The 18,220-nt window shown below is 41.6% G+C and overlaps 1 protein-coding gene across 2 annotated transcripts in view; it reads right to left on the reverse strand.

Annotated features, from left to right (window-relative positions):
* The window catches only part of itih6 (inter-alpha-trypsin inhibitor heavy chain family member 6), a 32,219-nt gene that overhangs the window by 989 nt on the left and 13,010 nt on the right, over positions 1–18,220 (reverse strand). For both annotated transcript variants that reach the window (XM_061904347.1, XM_061904348.1), the window contains 13 exons: positions 17,094–17,204; positions 15,028–15,275; positions 11,345–11,514; positions 11,129–11,245; positions 10,874–11,045; positions 9,307–10,782; positions 4,838–4,870; positions 4,725–4,742; positions 4,596–4,643; positions 4,495–4,524; positions 4,298–4,339; positions 4,115–4,228; positions 78–461 (listed from right to left, as the gene is read on the reverse strand). In XM_061904347.1, coding sequence (XP_061760331.1) covers positions 78–461; positions 4,115–4,228; positions 4,298–4,339; positions 4,495–4,524; positions 4,596–4,643; positions 4,725–4,742; positions 4,838–4,870; positions 9,307–10,782; positions 10,874–11,045; positions 11,129–11,245; positions 11,345–11,514; positions 15,028–15,275; positions 17,094–17,204 — 2,963 coding nt within the window. The remainder of the gene's footprint in view (positions 1–77; positions 462–4,114; positions 4,229–4,297; positions 4,340–4,494; positions 4,525–4,595; positions 4,644–4,724; positions 4,743–4,837; positions 4,871–9,306; positions 10,783–10,873; positions 11,046–11,128; positions 11,246–11,344; positions 11,515–15,027; positions 15,276–17,093; positions 17,205–18,220) is intronic.

The following is an 18,220-nucleotide window of genomic DNA, read 5'->3' on the forward strand; positions in this document are numbered from 1 at the left end:
TTGTTTCTAGACTCCTATTATATTTGTAGCTAAGGCATTCTTCTTTAGACAAATAGAGGCAAAGAGGGTGATGTTACCCAGAAGGCCTTGAGTGGAGGCAGACAGCCCTTGTCCGTACGTGATGTAGAAACCCAAGTGAGCCATCTGCAGGTAGCTGGGGTGTTTGTAGCGGTGGAAGAGAACCAAGAACTGAACACCCCTGGACAGTTCGATCCGGCAGCCCCGGTGGTTGTCCATGACAACCGTCACACCCTGCCTCGTTATCTTTCCTGTTTGATTGATGCTAAGAGTATCCCGCCCTTCTCCTTCCACCACCACCTTGTCTAGTGAGACACTGATCATGATGTCACCTGAGCGTCCTGTGGCGGCGGAGATGGTCAGCTGGTCAAAGTATGTTCTGGAGCGGGTTTCAACACCACGCTTGGAGGGAGCTCCTGTTAGGTGACCATCCACGATGAGACCTTGGAGTGAAGATGAGCACACAATTGAATTACTCACAACCTAAGCAGCCAGTTTTATTACAGTATAGAATAGGGTTGAACAATTAACGAAAATATGCTAACTGCGATTTTTTTTCCCCTTCAATATTGCGATTACTATTTAATATGCTAGGTCCTCTTAAGTATTTTTCAACAAACACCAGCAATACAGCGATCTCTATTACAATCAACAATGTCAGATTTATTATACAGATAAATTCTTTCTTTTAAGTAATACAGTTATACATTTGCGGCGCTGATACGTTTCCATTCCAGTCAACGTTCTGTTGAAATGACCTGCTTCGCAAAAAAAAAAAGCTACCAGTCGCTTGTACTGTCCAAACGAGCGATTCTCAAACCATGCTCTTATGTCAAACAATCAAATATTCAAACACTGTTACTGTTAAAACTGTGTGTAATGTTACAGTAGCCAAAACATTGATTTATTTGATAAAAAAAACCTCCGTCTTGTTTATAATAAATATTTAGGTCTACTATGCTACTGGACTTTAATGTTAGTACTTGGGGTGCCAAGTGTTTTCTGAGGTGATACTCGGAAAAAAAATTGAGAACCACTTTTTTAAATAACAGTGGTTAAAATTAAAACGGAAGCTACTGTTATTAAAGTCAATATGAACTTCCTCACGCTGTGTCTACATGGTTACTGGTCAGAAAAAACAATGAAATAAATATAATTTAAAAATAATTACTTGTAGCGCAAGTGACAAAGTCTATACGAGGTAACTGTACACAAACTACCGTATTTCCTTGAATTGCTGACGGGACACTAATTAATTGAAAACCTCTTCTCACTCCTGCGCTTACCAAAGGCATGCGGTAAAAGTAAGCTTGCGCTAATTATTTTAAAACTTCTTCTCACTCCATGTCGCCCCCGATCTAAAATTTGTTTGACATCCCTGCTCTAGACCAAACAGAATTGATTGGTTGATAGGGATCAGCGTGCCATTTGGCGCCCCATCAACATCTCTTTCTCCTCTAGAGTGTGGCGAAAGCTCTCCGCCTCCATCGTTTTCAGCACCCGCTTTACCTCCCTAACTTCTGGAGAAATGTTGTCCATTGCGGGGAAACTTTGTGCTGGCTGGTTAAGTTTAGATCGCATGTTTGCAGTAGTCGTTTCCCCAAGAAGCAGAAGGACATCATATTGTATTGTCTAAAAATGCATTATCCCAACGATAACGTGACATCATCGTGCTCGCGCTGCAGAAAGTGCGTGCTTTTTCAGTCAATTAGCGCGCCAGGAATATATATATATACATATATATATATATATATATATATATATATATATATATATATATATATATATATATACACACACATACATACATACACACATATACATACAGTATATACACATACATACATACACACATATATATATATATATATATATAGTTTATACCAAAAAGTTCTATTTTGGTTTCATCTGACCACATGACATTCTCCCAATCCTCTGCTGTATCATTCATGTATCCATTTTGGTATAAACTCAACTTGTCGTGTTTGGAGGAAGAAGAATACTGAGTTGCATCTCAAGAACACCACACCTACTGTGAAGCATGGGGGTGGAAACATAATACTTTGGGGCTGTTTTTCTGCTAAGGGGACAGGACGATAGATCCGTGTTAAGGAAAGAATGAATGGGGCCATGTATCGTGAGATTTTGAGCCAAAACCTCCTTCCATCAGTGAGAGCTTTGAATGGTTGACCAAATACTTATTTTACACCATAATTTACAAATAAGTTCTTTAAAATTCCTACAATGTGAATTCCTGGATTTTTTTTTCATTCTGTCTCTCACAGTTGAAGTGTACCTATGATGAAAATTACAGACCTATGTCATCATTTCAAGTGAGAGAACTTGCATAATCGGTGGCTGACTAAATACTTTTTTGCCCCACTGTACATCTCTCTTGTATAGAGGTACCCAAACTTTCTGACTTGGGGGCCGTGTTGGGTTAAAAAAATTTGGCCGTGGGCTGGGTTGTATATATATATATATATATATATATATATATATATATATATATATATGGTATATATGTATATATATATATATATATATATATATATATACATATATATATATATATGGTATATATGTATATATATATATATATATATACATATATATATATATATATGGTATATATATATATATATATATATATATATATATATATATATATATATATATTCCTGGCGCGCTAATTGACTGTAAAAACACGCACTTTCAAATACTTATTTTCCAACATAATTTACAAATAAATTCTTTAAAATTCTTACAAAGTGAATTCCTGGATTTTTTTTCACATTCTGTCTTTCACAGTTGAAGTGTACCTATGATGAAAATTACAGACCTCTGTCATCATTTTAAGTGGGAGAACTTGCACAATTGGTGGCTGACTAAATACTTTTTTGCCCCACTGTATATCTAGCTATCAATATACATACACACACCCCATAAAATCCAGAAAACCATTATATACACCTATTTACTATGTAATTACAATGAACATAATAATAATATACTCATACACAGAAACACATTATCTATCCATCTATCTATCTATCTATCTATCCATCCATCCATCTATCTATCTATCTGATATACATACACACACCCCATAAAATCCAGAAAACTCATATTTACACCTATGTACTATATAAATAAAATGGGAAAAAATTATAACAATATACCGGTACACATACCCCGCCTTCCGTCCGATTGTAGCTGAGATAGGCACCAGCACCCCCCGCGACCCCAAAGGGAATAAGCGGTAGAAAAAGGATGGATTTATCACATCAGGATTAAATTGAAATTGCAATTAATTATTCAGCCCAAATAACCTTACATGAAATATTCACAATTTAGACCTGTTCACTCTGAGGTGTGCTTACTTGTATTGCTAGATTTGGAAAATAATGGCTGCATGTTGTCACGCCCATGGGATCATGTTTTGTTTTGGTCATGTTTGGTTTTGTCTTTTGGGCATTCAGTTCTTGTTCCTGCACTTCCTTGTTTGTCTTATTACCATAGCAACTCATTAGTTTTCACCTTGTCCTCAGGTCTCACACCTGTTTGTAATGTAATCACCATAGTATTATTTAAGCCACAGTTACCAGGTAGTCAGCCTGGCAACATCACCTCCTTCTCACATCTACCACCTGCTACGCACCTTGCTATGATCCATGTCTCGTTCACGTTTCCATGTCAAGTAAGGTTTTGTTTATAGTTTATAGTCAATTGCCCTTGTGCTAGTCTTCTGTTTCCTTAGTCAGTTTTTGTACCGCCATTGTGCGCGCTTTTTGTTGGTTCCTGTTTTTAGCTATAGTGTCAAAATAAAAAGATGTCTCTACCTTCACGCCATCGCCGTTTCCACTCCATTTGCTTCGCACCTCGGGAGAACTATCCTCGTCCAAGTCCAAGTTTGACACATGTTGACTTATTTTCTAAGGACAGCATATCTACAATGGTACTCATGCTGACTACTCTAATTTGTATCCAAATGGCAATTGTTTAGTAATGTGTCTAGAGAAGATGAATCAAATTGTTGCTGAAATGTGAGTGGTAAGCTGACTTTTATGAGATACAGCAGTAAACAAATAAATACCTATCTGTGGGTCTTCCACCAGCCTGAGCACATCATCAGCTCTTCCATCTACAGTGAAACACAAGTTCTGCTGTTGCTTTGGCAACTGAACCACAAAATGAGGATCTCCATCAACTGCAACGGAAGATATTAAGAGCACATTAAAAGAGCAAAATACACTTAAGAATATGATAATTTCCTTACCTGATGAGGAAAAGTGCTCAGCGCTCAGTCTGGATGGAGGTTCTAAAAGCACAAGACATTCAACTAAAGGACAGTCTTCCTCACTCCCAAGCACTGAAATCAATCACAAAACTACACATGTATTGTATCAGACTTGCTACAATTAAGTGCGTATGAGTTGAGAATTACACAACAAATAAGGCCAAGACGATACCAACCAAAAGATTCTGTGTCTGCTGCATTGCCCCCTAAAATGACAATAACATGTTTTCAAAGAGAAACCTGCAGAGAATAGTCACACATTCCTTATAAAACTTACATGCATCATAGTTGAGATCATAGTCATAATCATAGCTTGTGTCATAATCTGAGAAACAGAAGGAAAGATTTGAATTAAAGTCTGTCATACTGTGCAATGTGACTTGTAAAATGTGCTAATCGCACTCACCTTTTACAAGATCAATATCTGTTTGATGCATGGAGAGATACAACACATGTAATATATGAGATGCATTTAAAGACATTCACGGTCATAAATGTAAGAAATGAGAGGACACTCACCCTTTCTCTGGATTTGAATAGAGGTAGAGACATCTTGAGGAGAGATGGATAACATTAGATGACATCTATTTGTTATGATTAGCTTTATTGTTTTTTTATGATTATACTAAGACAAGACTCAAAAGACGGCCTGGCTTTCTAAAAGTCCTGGATTGTCTAACAACCTTTAAAACAACAAACAACAACAACGCTTTGTAATCCAAAAACACTTTTTTGGACTTCTCTCCGCAATCGACTAAGACATGTAATAAATATGTGATAATACATGCAGCAAAAAAAAAGCACTAGGGATAACAAACAATGTTGGGTATCAGGAATACACACATGCATTGTTGATCAAATATATGGAGGTGGTGACATTTAAACAATCATGTATTCTGTAACAATATACTAAATAATGTGTGATTATTGAGAGTGATTGCGTGTGTGTGTTCTTGTATTTATATCCTTCTTGAAACATAAACAAGGAAAAGTACCTTCCATATGAGGAACGATGAACAAGTTACGACTGAAATCATGGTCCCAATACGGAAAACCATTGCTTCTAATAGAGAGCCAAATACTAGAGTCCGTGAACATTGCTCCAAAGTTAGGATTTTTTGTTGATGTGATGTGCATACAAAAGTAAAAATTGAAAGGTCCAAATGCAGCAATATATGATAAAACAAGACGGCAGCTAAAGAAGGACTTCCCTATTCATCCCTGAAAAAACTTGCCAGGTTAACAGCTGATTTTACGACTTCCGGTGCTGACGTAAGACAACCCGCGTCCCATATGTGACCATAGGATGAATTAATACACTACGGTACTAAGACTATAGTGGCCATTAACAGTTAGCTTCTACAACAGGGTTGCCCAAAGTGCGGCACAAGGGCCATCTGTGGTCTGTGACTCGTTTGTCATCGACCTTGAGCACATTACAAAAAACAAAAAATAGAGATCTCATTTGTTGGTGGTTAAACCAATCAACATCACGGTGGTCCAAAAAGGAGGAATTTTTCAAATTGACTGTTTGTCAGTTTTGAAAGTGCTCACCCTCTGGTCAACATATAAAAGTACAAGTGCTTGTAAAAATTTGAAGTGCTCCCCCTCTGGCCAACATATGTAATAAAAGGTGTGTGCAGGAAATTGAAATGCACCCCCTTTGGCCAAAATTACATAAAAAAATAAAAGAAATATGTATATAGAGACATACTGTAATAACTTGAAGTAATTAAAAAAAGTTATAAACAAAAGCTTAAAAAAACAAAAAACTAAAAGCTTACCTTTTTTATATTTGCGCAATATGTATGTATTATTAATGTTAGAAATCTTATATCTAGAAATCTTTATATCTAGAAAGAGGGGTCCTAAAGAGGTAGGTGTCAAAAAGGTAACAAATACAAGAATGTGTGTGTGTGTGTGTGTGTGTGTGTGTGTGTGTGTGTGTGTGTGTGTGTGTGATCACTGGTGATTGTGCTTTATGTAGTTCATTGTGTATCGGATTATTAAATTTAACAAACAATGTAAATATGATTGGGTTTGGTAATCTGAGTTATGGTGCAGAACATTGACATTTTCTGTCTCCTTCTACTCCTTTTCAGACAGGTTCTTTTGTCTTTTTTATCTAAAAAAAATAAAAACCTGAACTCATGATTTCCCATACATCCACTTATTTGCGGCAGCCCACCAGGAGCAAATTTGGACCACTAAAAATAGAATTGGGGGTTAAATCACCATAAATGATTCCCGGGCGCGGCACCGCTGCTGCCCACTGCTCCCCTGACTTCCCAGGGGGTGAACAAGGGGATGGGTCAAATGCGGAGGACAAAATTTCTCCACACCTAGTGTGTGTGTGACAATCATTGGTACTTTAACTTTAAAGCGGTATGCACGACTATAAGTGTTTCTTGCATCATGCACTTACGTGCTAATGAAATACAAAGGGTCACTAAAGGCGAAATACTGTCCGTGGCCACATCACGCCTCAAATCTCGCAGCTCCACCCCAATGTCGATAAAAAAACAAACTCACAAAGTAAAAAAACGTAAACTTTATTAGCCTAACTTAAGTTTTAAATTGTTACGTACAGTATATGTCTTATGTTTTATTAATTATGTTGTGGTAATGTTGTGAATATTTTCACCGAGCCAATTCAGTTTGTGGGTTAAGGGTAGCAATGCTAACAACAAAAGGCTGCTAATCTTGTTTTTCCTCTATTTTCATCGCGACGACCTCAAGTTAACTTTTGGCACAACAACTTTTTGATGGACTTCATCTTTAACTCCTGTCTCATCAATAACACTTTGACACATTGGGAAGCCTTCCATGCGAGCGATGTCGAACAACAACAGCTGGAAGTAATAATACACATTCGGCGCAGCACTTCAGGCAAACTGCTATAAACTAATGTTTCTTAACAAAAAGGCTGCGACCCAATGTTGCGAGCGCCCCCGTATAGGGCCGCCAAAAAATTATTTTTTTATTAGCTGTGGTCCAAATGGGATGCAGCAGTACTTAATTCTACTTCCACCACTTGTGGTAGTAATAACACTATCAAACAAACACAAGAAGTATAGCGCTAAAGTAATAGAGAAGATTGTAATAGAGAAGATTCTAAAGTCCGAAAATTATAACTAAAGTGTTTAACTATATTTACAGTTCATTTAAGAAACAGATATATTATTATTATTATTTATTAGTAATTTAGTTAGAATTTTTGTTATTTTTCATCAGTTTTTATAAGTCCCTTTTTTTCAGCATATTTGATTACTATTATTTTTTTGTAATCAGCCTGACCTGAGCTTTGATAATAACCTTTGTGATTAACACATGGCTTTATATAATTTGACTAGGTTGTTAACATATTAAACTTTTAATAGGTTAGATATAATTATTGACTATGACGATGGAAGAGGGGTCAGGGCACCTGCCTCACAATACGAAGGTCTGGAAGGCTCCGGATCTTTCTGTGTGGAGTTTGCATGTTCTCCCCGTGACTGCGCGGGTTCCCTCCGGGTACTGCGGCTTCCTCCCACCGCCAAAAACTTGCACCTGGGGATAGGTTGATTGGCAACACTAAATTGGCCTTAGTGTGTGAATGTCAGTGTGAATGTTGTCTGTCTATCTGTGTTGGCCCTGCGATGAGCTGGCGAACTGTCCAGGGTGTACCCCGCCCTCCGCCCGAATGCACCTGAGATAGGCTCCAGCGACCCCCCGTGACCCCAAAAGGGACGAGCGGTAGAAAATGGATGGATGATTAAAATCAAGAGTTAGATTACCAATTCAGTGTTGATATCTAAGTAGGCCCCAAATCCCTCAGTAGTGGAAAAGTTGGGCCTAGAAGTAAAAAAGGTTAAGAACCTTAGCTAGAGACTATCAGCAACTGTCCGGTCAAAGCAGAAACAAACTCTTTTGATGTACTTCATCTCCAACACAAATAACACAATTTAGACATAATCGATTTGGAACGACAAAACAGACACACAAAGCTAACACAGGATGCTAACTTCACAGCTGATGGTTGTAGCTATGACTGTCAAATTGCCCAACTTTGTGCAGAACAACTTATGCCTGTGGTTTCAGCACATGGAAGCCCAATTTTAACTTATCGGAATTACCTAGGATGTAGATATCACAGAAATCCCAATTAACCAGTGTAAACGAGGGAAGACCGTGGGAGCAGAGATCCAAAAATGCAGGGTACCTCCACAAGCCCCGGCATTACCACCGCCCGGGAAAGGCGAGTTGTGGAAGCATGCAGAGCATCTCCACAAGTGTGCAGCTTTTGACTAGCAAATGTCATGACGAGCGATGGTGCTAAGACAGATCTTGTTGACACTTATTTGTTGTTTGGTGTAACACTTCGCTTTCCTGGAGACATAAATAAATAAAGAAATAAGAACAATAATAAATAAATATAGTGAACCAGAGGTATCCAAAGTGTGGCCCGAGGGTTACATGGGGACTACACCATCCATCCATCCATCCATTTTCTACCGCTTGTCCTTTTTTGGGGTGGCGGGGGATGCTGGAGCCTATCTCAGCTGCATTTGGGCGGTAGGTATGGTACACCCTGGACAAGTCGCCACCTCATCGCAGGGCCAACACAGATAGACAGAAAACATTCACACTCACATTCACACACTAGGGCCAATTTAGTGTTGCGAATCAACCTATCCCCAAGTGCATGTCTTTGGAGGTGGGAGGAAGCTGGAGTACCCGGAGGGAACCCGCACAGTCATGGGGAGAACATGCAAACTCCACACAGAAAGACACAGAGCCCGGGGATTGAACCCAGGACCTTTTTACTGTGAGGCAAATGCACTAACCCGTCCCACCGTGCTGCCGGGGACTACACGATGTATTGAGAAAAAGCTGAAATGCTGATAGCTTAGCATAGTTTAGCCATTAGAAAATAAATGAATATGTATAGACTGCAGTCCTATGGGAAACTTATAAAAGTACTTAATAAAGACAAATCATCTTACCCAGGAGTCCTGCCGCCTCCCACAGCCTTGGCCCGTCCGTTGCACCTGGCATGGGGGAAAATGTGGCTTCTATGAGAGTGGCAACGTGCACGTCACTCTCAATTGCGGCGTTTCTGCTGTTTCCTTCTAAATCTTGAGCGGCGGATGAAGTTGTCTGAGTGGACGGAGTGAGCGTGGACGAGAGCTGTGGCTGCATAGTGGTGACGTTTGCATGATCAATGGGTGATGTGGTGGTGCTCTCTACCTCTGTAACAGTTGGAGCAGGCTGGGGGCTTAGGGGAGGAGGAGAGCTGGGCCGTGTGGTGCTGGTGGTTGGCGGCGTTGTATTCATGGTGCTGGGAAAAGGGGTGGAGACTTTTCCAGGTGCAGGAGGCGGGACTGTTTTAAGAAAATGGAGCACAGAGGTAGAAATTTTTCCATCATGAGTCGGTGGGGCAATTTGAGAATCATTTTGTGAAGGCTTTTTGCCAGAGAATAGTGCTGGCGGGGTTTTGTTGGACGCTGGGCTTGAGGTTGTCGTTGTTTTCAGAGTTTTTGCCATGGAAAGTGGTGCTGATGTTTTTTTAGTTTCTCTGGGAGGTGGCTGAGGTGGGTTTGGTTTTATTTTGATGGCGAAAGAATTGGGCTTCTTTGACGCACCAGCACCTGATTTGGTTGTAGGGGAGCTTGTCAGTGTTGTGGCTGAGACTGTAGGCTTTGCAGTGGTTGGAGTTATTTCATCTGCATCTGGTTTGACTACAACTAAAGATGTGACAGGTGTAACAAAGTTATATTTGAGGGACAGATTGGTGGCCTTGTCAGCCAGCAGCTTCTGGGTGACAGCATCAGTGGTGTTGAGTTTGGCTAAAAGCAACTCCTTGATGGTGAAATAGGCCCAGAGGCGATGCACAAAGCTGGAGATGCCTTCAGAACCCCCTAAGCACCCCAGTGAGCGTGAAGTATTGTTCTGGCCTGCAGGAGAGATCAAGACATCATTCTCCAGCTTGACACGCTGCTTGTTATCAGAGGCCAATAAGGACACCTTCAAATCCTTCAGGCCCGGTTTGAACCTTCCGGCCACCACCAACTCAGAGCCTTGGAAGTAGTTTGGGAACAGTGAGCGGGTGACATCAAACGCCTGATCATCCAGATAATTCAGCTGGATGTCTGAGAGCAACGGGCTGGCTACTTCATCGTAAAAGCCCTTCAGCTGCAAGGCGGCGTCGGCGTCCTCATAAACCATCCGAGCGATGCCTCTGTTATCCAGCGCCAGACGTTTCAGGAGTAGGAAATCTGCGTCATCTCCAAAAGCCAGGCCAAAGAGAGACGCTGAACCCAGCGCCCTTTTGGCGTTACTAAGGATGGTGTCACCTGTGGTTACTCCCATGGTAGCTTCACCGTCAGTGAGGAAAATCACAAGAGGGACACGACGGGAGCCAGAGGACGGAGTGTTGACGAGCTGGGCAGCTGAGAGAAGAGCTGCATTGATATTAGTCCCTGAGGCAGAAGCACAACATTGGTAAATGTCAGCATTTTATAAAGAAGGCTAGACAATAAAGCTTCTACAGTGTCGTTAGTGTGGACTCACATCCTTCAGCAATAATCCTCTTTACAAACTCTTTGGCGTCTCGTACATTCTGTCGAGTGGCCCGCACTGTACGCCCTTTCCTCCACGTGTGAACATTATCCGAGAAAGTGATGATATTGAATTGGTCTCCTTCTCTCAGGTCTGTGAGGATGGTGCTCATTGCCTGCTTTGTCTGCTGACAGAATTTTTTTATTTTTTTTATTGAGAGTCAACGCATCCCACCATTAACATCATCCTAGTATTTTGTTACTTGACCTGTTTGATTTTGGTGCCTATCATGGAGCCACTGACATCAATGACAAATATAACATCTTTGGGAACCACAGGAAGTCCTCTGGGTGCAAAGTAATGCACAAAGTAGCCATCAAACACCTGGGAGATGGTGAGAAGCATAAAACTCGCTTTGTGCTACCACTCGTATAATAAACTATACACTATATGCACAAGATAGGGAGAAACTACGCTGCTTACCTGGATATCACCCATGAGGTCTGTGAGGTTCACATCATACTGAATAACAAAGTCTGCATTGAGACCCTTGGGGGAAATGATGTTCTGCTGTTGAAGAGTGGGACTGTAACGAACATGAGCGCAGTTGACACTTTGTTCAACCTGAGTAGATGCAGGAGGGTTTGCAGCACCTACAGGAACACAGTCCCTCTAAAAATGTTAAACAGTTTCTATGAGACAAATACTTTACAACCCCAACTTCTCTCTATGCTATAGCTAGATGTGTCCCGGTACAACTTCTTTTTTTACTGCCGATACGATACCAATATTGGCGCTTTGAGTATTGGCGGGTACCCATGTTAATCCAAAACAATATCAGTACGAATACTTTTATACAGCACTTACAGAATACAGTACATACTGTGTTTTTATCATTTTGTAGAGTGGAATGTTAGAAAATGCTTGATCGAGTGAAATTATTCAGAGAACAATGGTAGGTGTGTTCCTGTGTGAAGTTGGCCCTCCCACCTCGTCTAAATCTATCTAAACTTTCCCCAATCTTTTGTGCTACGTTTATGCTGCAAACATTTTAGTTTTTGCCTTCACCGTTTTTCAATTATTCTAAAATCCGCTGCTTCTGGGGTCACATGAGTCAAAAGGACCTGATAGAACTCTCTTTTTTCAGCTTGAGGGCATTGGTTCTGGGATTACCGCCACGACTGGCACCAACCACCTTGCGGCCACAGCTTTGATTGGCCGCCTTGACAATAAAGGTACGGAACATGGTCCACTCGGATTCAATATGCAGCACCTCCCTGTTCAAAGTTCTTCCAGAGGTGGGAATTGAAACTCTCTCTGACAGAAGACTCAGATAGATGTTCCTAGTAGACCCTTACAATGTGTTTGGGCCTGCCATGTCTGTCCGGCATCCTCCCCCACCATCGCAGCCAATTTACCACTAGATGATGATTGGTAGAAAGCCCCGCCCTTCTCTTCATCCGAATGTCCAAAACATGAGACCGCAAAGCCGATCACACAAATACAAAATCGATCTTGGAACTACGGCCGAGGGTGTCGTAGTGCCAAGTGCACAAATGAGCACCGTTATGTCGGAACATTGTGTTTTGTTATGGACAATCTGTGACGAGCACAAAAGTCCAGTAACAAAACACGACTCGGGTTCAGATCTGGGTGGCCGTTCTTCCCAATCCAGGTTTCACTGTCGTTGCCAACATGACGGTAGAACAAGGTAATCACCTGACAGAGCATGTTATAGGTTCGCTCCAAAAAAAACTATATACTCATGCAACCAATGATGGCTCAGTTGCAGATTTTGATTTGGGGATGTTTATTGAACCAAGTAGGTCACCAGTGCACAGTGTGCAAAAATATATACAATGCAAAAATTGGTGAAAATGAAAAGTAAATACAAAAAAGATTAAGTATTTACAAAATGCAGCAATCAAAAAAATATCTGGCGCTCAACAATCACCAATCACTGTTTATACTATTTTCCAACCTTCCACAACCAACCTGCTTTTCTACTCCCACTTCGACTGACGGAACAGTCTCCCTTAAATAGTCCAAACCCCTCCCTCAGGCATACCACTGGCAACATTTCATACTAAACATGATCCAGTATATGTCTATACAGGTATATCCATTTCATATCAAATGAAACTTAATATTTAGCAACTCCTTGAATAAATAATAAGTCCACCTTAAGACAACTTGGTCTGGTCTACTGGTCATGTGACCTCTACAAAGCGCCAAGGCGCACTTATATGGCGCCATCTGAACGTGTCTCGTCGTTTTGACTGACTTTTTGGTGAGTCTGTCTTGTGTGGGTGCTTGGGTTTCGCGTAGAGGTGTACATCTGACTACACGCCACTCACAACGTTATCTTCTCCAAGTCACAACAATGACATTGACTTTGTGACAGCGCCCAGGTGCGTCCTCGCTCTCCTCAAGTGACGGTGTGATAAGAGCGCACTGTCACAGAGCACTCTCCAGTACTCCCTAGGGGGAATCCACAAAGGGTGGGTACCCCGAGCTGCTGTTAGGTGTGTAGGCACAAACAACTGTCAAGACCCGTCCCCCCACCCAAAGGCGGAGGGAAGCTACCCTCTCATTCAATGGGTAAACTCCAACTTGCAGGCTTTGAGTCGGGGCCCATCAAGAATTGCCACTCCAGTCCGTCGTCTCTCAGTGCGTGCAACGCCAGTGTGGAAGAGAGTCCGGCCCCTCTCGAGAGAACTGGTTTCAGAGCCCTTGCTGTGTATCGAAGTGAGTCCAGCTATATCTAGCCAGAACTTCTCCACCTCACGCACCAGCTCAGGGTCCTTCCCGCCCAGTGAGGTGACAATCCATGTCCCAAAAGCTAACTTATGTAGCCAAGGATCGGACCGCCATGTGCCTTGCCTTTGGCTTCCGCCAAACTCACACTGCACCTGCCCTCTATGCCCCCTCCTTTGAGTGGTGAGCCCATTAGAGGGGGCACCCAGGTTGCATCTTTGGGCTGTGCCCATTTGGGCCCCATGTACACCTGGCGCTCGCCATCAAGCCCCACCTCCGGGCCTGGCTTCAGAGGGGGGCCTCAGTGAATTGAGTCCAGGCGAGGGAAATCTGAGTCCTTCTTTTTTCTTCTTCATAAAGGTATTCGAGCTGCTCTCTGTCTGATTCCTCATCGAAGATCTGTTTGTCTTGGGAGACCCTACCAGGTGGCATACAAGCCCACGGACAACATGGCTCCTAGGATCATTGGGACACTCAAACTCCTCTACTTTGATGAAGTGGGAGCTCAGAAAGGAGAAAAACGTTAACATAAAAACTCTAATAGTTAGACCAAACATTTTTGCAGCACAAACCAGCACAGACGAATTGTAAAAGTTTGGGGAGATTTGGACAAGGTGGGTGGGCTAGCTTCACACAGAGGTGTTAAACACACTAACCTTATGATGGATGTATGCACTCTTGAAGTGGTGTGATAATACCTAGTAGTCACAATGGTGAATTAATATTGAGCGCGTGACGCAGTAAGTTGAATGATCCAGACCCGTTTGTTAGTGGATACTTTCTTATATGATTCTGTATTAGAGATTTTGAATTTGCTAATAATATGTAAGTATAATTATTTGATACTTGTTTGTATTGACAGGTGTTGTTTGGACTGCAGTATTGTTCAATGCAGATCACTTATTATGTCTGCCTAGCTTGTGTGCTATTTTTTGCTTAGCTGTTGTGTAGCTGCTAGCTTCTTTTTTTTTTTTTACACCATCAGCTAAAACCACCAATTGAACTACAACGTGTTTAATAAAGAGTATAAAGATTGATCAGTATATGTATAAAAAATATATATATTCTCTTTTAGTGCTTTGTAGGTGATGTCACCATTTGGCATTGTTTGGCCAGGTGCAAAGCTATTTACTTACCAGTACACACACACACACACACACACACACACACACACACACACACACACACACACACACACACACACACACACACACTAAAAGCAGCATGGTTTACGATAGTTTAAATGGTCGACCATACTTGAGAAACTGGGTCAGTCTGTCAAAAGATGCTGCTACTGTACTTCTTTATTGGCAACCTCACATTGACTTTGGCTTGTCAAATCCTACTGACGCCACCGTGTTTTTAATAAGTTATTATTTTTAACGAAAGTTAAAACAAACTTGAGTTACCTTGAGCGTCATTCGACAGTAGTCGGCTGGTTCTGAGAGGGAGGACCTTGATGAAACTGATGCCTGTTCTCTCTGCTATACTGACATCTAATGTAAGGTTCTGGACAGGCTGGCCGGGCCTCAGACCCACGCTTAGCTCGTAGCGGCCAAGTCGACGAGGTAGCAGATCCTCGTAAGTCAGGCTGAAGGACATCCGAGCTCCTGGCGGTACGCTCACTGCTACACGAAACTTCTCAATCTCCCTTTCTCTGGAGGAGAACAGTGGAAATAAATAATCATAAGTGTTGGAAAGTAACATGGGGAGTTTAACATGGAGGACTGTACAAAAGTATTGGGGCACAACAAACTTTGTTGTTTCAGTGACATTTTTCAAAAGGTACAGCAAGTATGTCTTCACGGGCCAAGGAAGATTTCTGGTTAGGATCTTTCAATGTTTGTACGGAATAAAAAACTATATTTCCTGAGTTCAGTGTACTCTATGCAACAGGAAGTAGCCTGCTAAGTAACAAACAAACACAAATATGAAACGATACCAATATTTTTTCACCTGCTAGACGCCATACGGGGATGCAACGATTAACCACCATGCACCTATGGAGAGACACGCTAGTAGGCAACATTAGCTTAAAAATGGCAGCAAACAAAAAAACCCAGCAACAGCCAGTGACCATTAAACATTAAATATTGCTTTTTTATGTCTGTGTTAAATAAACTACAGGCATTTTTTTTTTGGATTGATTGATTGGAAGTTAATATAGCAAGTGTGACACATAACAGAAGAATCTTTACAAAGCAGAGGTTACTTTTATGTGATTGCAAGAGAGAGACTTTTTGTTTATATTCAATAATTTGTTCTGTTACTATGCTGTTACCGTATTTCCTTGAATAGCTGCCGGCCATGTAATATGCGCCTGCCTTGAATTACTGCCGGGTCAAACTCGCTCCCCAAATTTATTAGCGCATGCTTACTTTTACCGCCGGGTCAAATTCGTGACGTCACGATTGACGCTTCCCCTGTCGTCCTTTTCAAAATGGCGGAGGAGTTTTTTTTTTTGCTTTTGCTATGTGTAAACCAGGGGTCTTGTTCCCCAGCCATACGGATCACACTGTTGGTTGTGATATAAAACAACTTTAACACTCTTACTAATATGTGCCACACTCTGTGAACCCACACCAAACACATTTTGGGAGAACATCGACTCTGTAACACATTATAAACGCAACCTAAGAATTGGCTATATCATACACCCCGCTAGCACCAAACACCGCCCCCTCCCCCTTCTCCGTGCATCGGTTGAGGTGGGCAGGGTTGGGGGCGCGTGTATAATATAGCCAAGAGTCATGGATGGATGGCATTGTGGGTAATTCTTATGTTGCATTTATAATGTGTTACAGAGCCGATGTTCTCCAGAAATGTGTTTAGTGTGGGTTCACAGAGTGTGGCGCATATTAGTAAGAGTGTTAAAGTTGTTTACGGCATATTACAACCATCAGTGTAAAAAGTATGGCTGTTGACCAACTATGCATTGCAATCTCGTATGAGAAGCAGCGAAATCCATGCGTCCGGCCGGCACGCAGATAGCATGTTGTAGAGCAGTGGTCCCCAACCACCGGGCCGCGGCTGCAGAAGAATTTTTTATTTTATCAGACTTAATTTTTTACTGCAGGTCATCGGTAAACGCAGGGGTGAGAAGAGGTTTTAAAATTATTAGCGCCTGCTTACTTTTACCGCATGCCTTGAAAAAGCGCAGGAGTGAGAAGAGGTTTTAAATTAATTAGCGCCCCGGCGGCTATTCAAGGAAATACGGTATTTGAAAACGGTTATTTCAAACAGTAGTAAATAACACATCAAAATTACTAAGGAGTGTTTATGATTTTTTTTTTTGTGAAATTAATGAAGGCATTATATTTGTGATAATCGTGTAACCGTGATTACTACTCAGTCTGTAATCTCACAGGCACAGTCTATAATAGTTGCATCCATATAGTATGTGCAAATCTGAGACCTAAGACTTTTGCACAGAACTCTATGAGCTTATGTTATTTCTCATCAATCCGGCACTGACTTGGTGGCGAGAAGTCCTGCTGTTTTTCCTTGCTTCTTAGCAGCGTCGTATATTTTCCTGGCTGTGGCTCGTTCCTTCACCTGGGCTGCGTATACCTTGCTGTTGGAGGTGCTGATGGAATGGCGGAAAGAGGGAGGAGAAATATCTTAATGTGTGAAACATGCGGCAACTTACCTAAATTGTTACAAATGATTGATTCATCATGAGCCTTTCAGAATTAGGGATCACCAGAGTGGCGCACAAACACACATGTTGGTTGTTAAGAGTTTGCGTGCATAACGTGGGAAAAGAAGTTGTGGTCATAAACAGACCATGCGGAAAAAGAGTAATTTCCCTCCAAAAACATGACTCCTGACAAGAGGTCATGCAGACCCATAATGTTTCCACGAAGGCAGCACCCAAGAAAATCCCAACCCAAACTCATAGTATGATCCACTTTACTCAGCGGACTTCCTCGTTGCAGCTGACTGCGAGATCACATGACGAGGTGCTAAATTAAGGTCAAATCCCTTGAATGAATACTTCAAACATTAACTAAAATAAACAATCAGGCATGAAATGCGTCTTGTATTAGTGTCGTAGCCTGAGAAGGTATGAGTAGAAAAATGGAACTTGTACTTTTATTCTGAAAAGGTGAAGGAGCGGCTGGGCATTGAAGAACAAAGTCTTCTAAGTTTCACAGACGGAAATGGCACACACGTTACACAACTTTTTTCCTCTGGGTATTTGGCAACGTGTACAGGGTCCGAGTGTGTGAAGAAATAAATAGGTGCTAGTGACCGAGCAAGAAAGATGTGAAAGTTGTAAATAGCGAGGCAAGTCTTAGATTCACACATAGTTACAAAGTCTAAAGGCAGCAGCATCTCTGCACGCGTGGATGTGTGCGAATGTGGCATCTCCCACTTGGCAGCGGGCCTCAATAAACTGTGCCGGGGAGGGAAGTGGGACTGGGCAAACTCCTGTCATTTTCTCTACTAACTCTCGGCCTTGCTTCCACAAAGGGGGCATTCATGTGCTCTTAGGTTCCCCTCCTTTTAACCTGCTTCCGCTCCCAAATCTAGAATCGTGATGACTGGTGGCGTGTGCTGTTGACTTATTTGTTTTGTTTATATTTAGTAGCTTTAAAT

This window comes from Nerophis ophidion, linkage group LG06 (genome assembly GCF_033978795.1).
Source record: "Nerophis ophidion isolate RoL-2023_Sa linkage group LG06, RoL_Noph_v1.0, whole genome shotgun sequence".
Taxonomy (NCBI): Eukaryota; Metazoa; Chordata; class Actinopteri; order Syngnathiformes; family Syngnathidae; genus Nerophis; species Nerophis ophidion.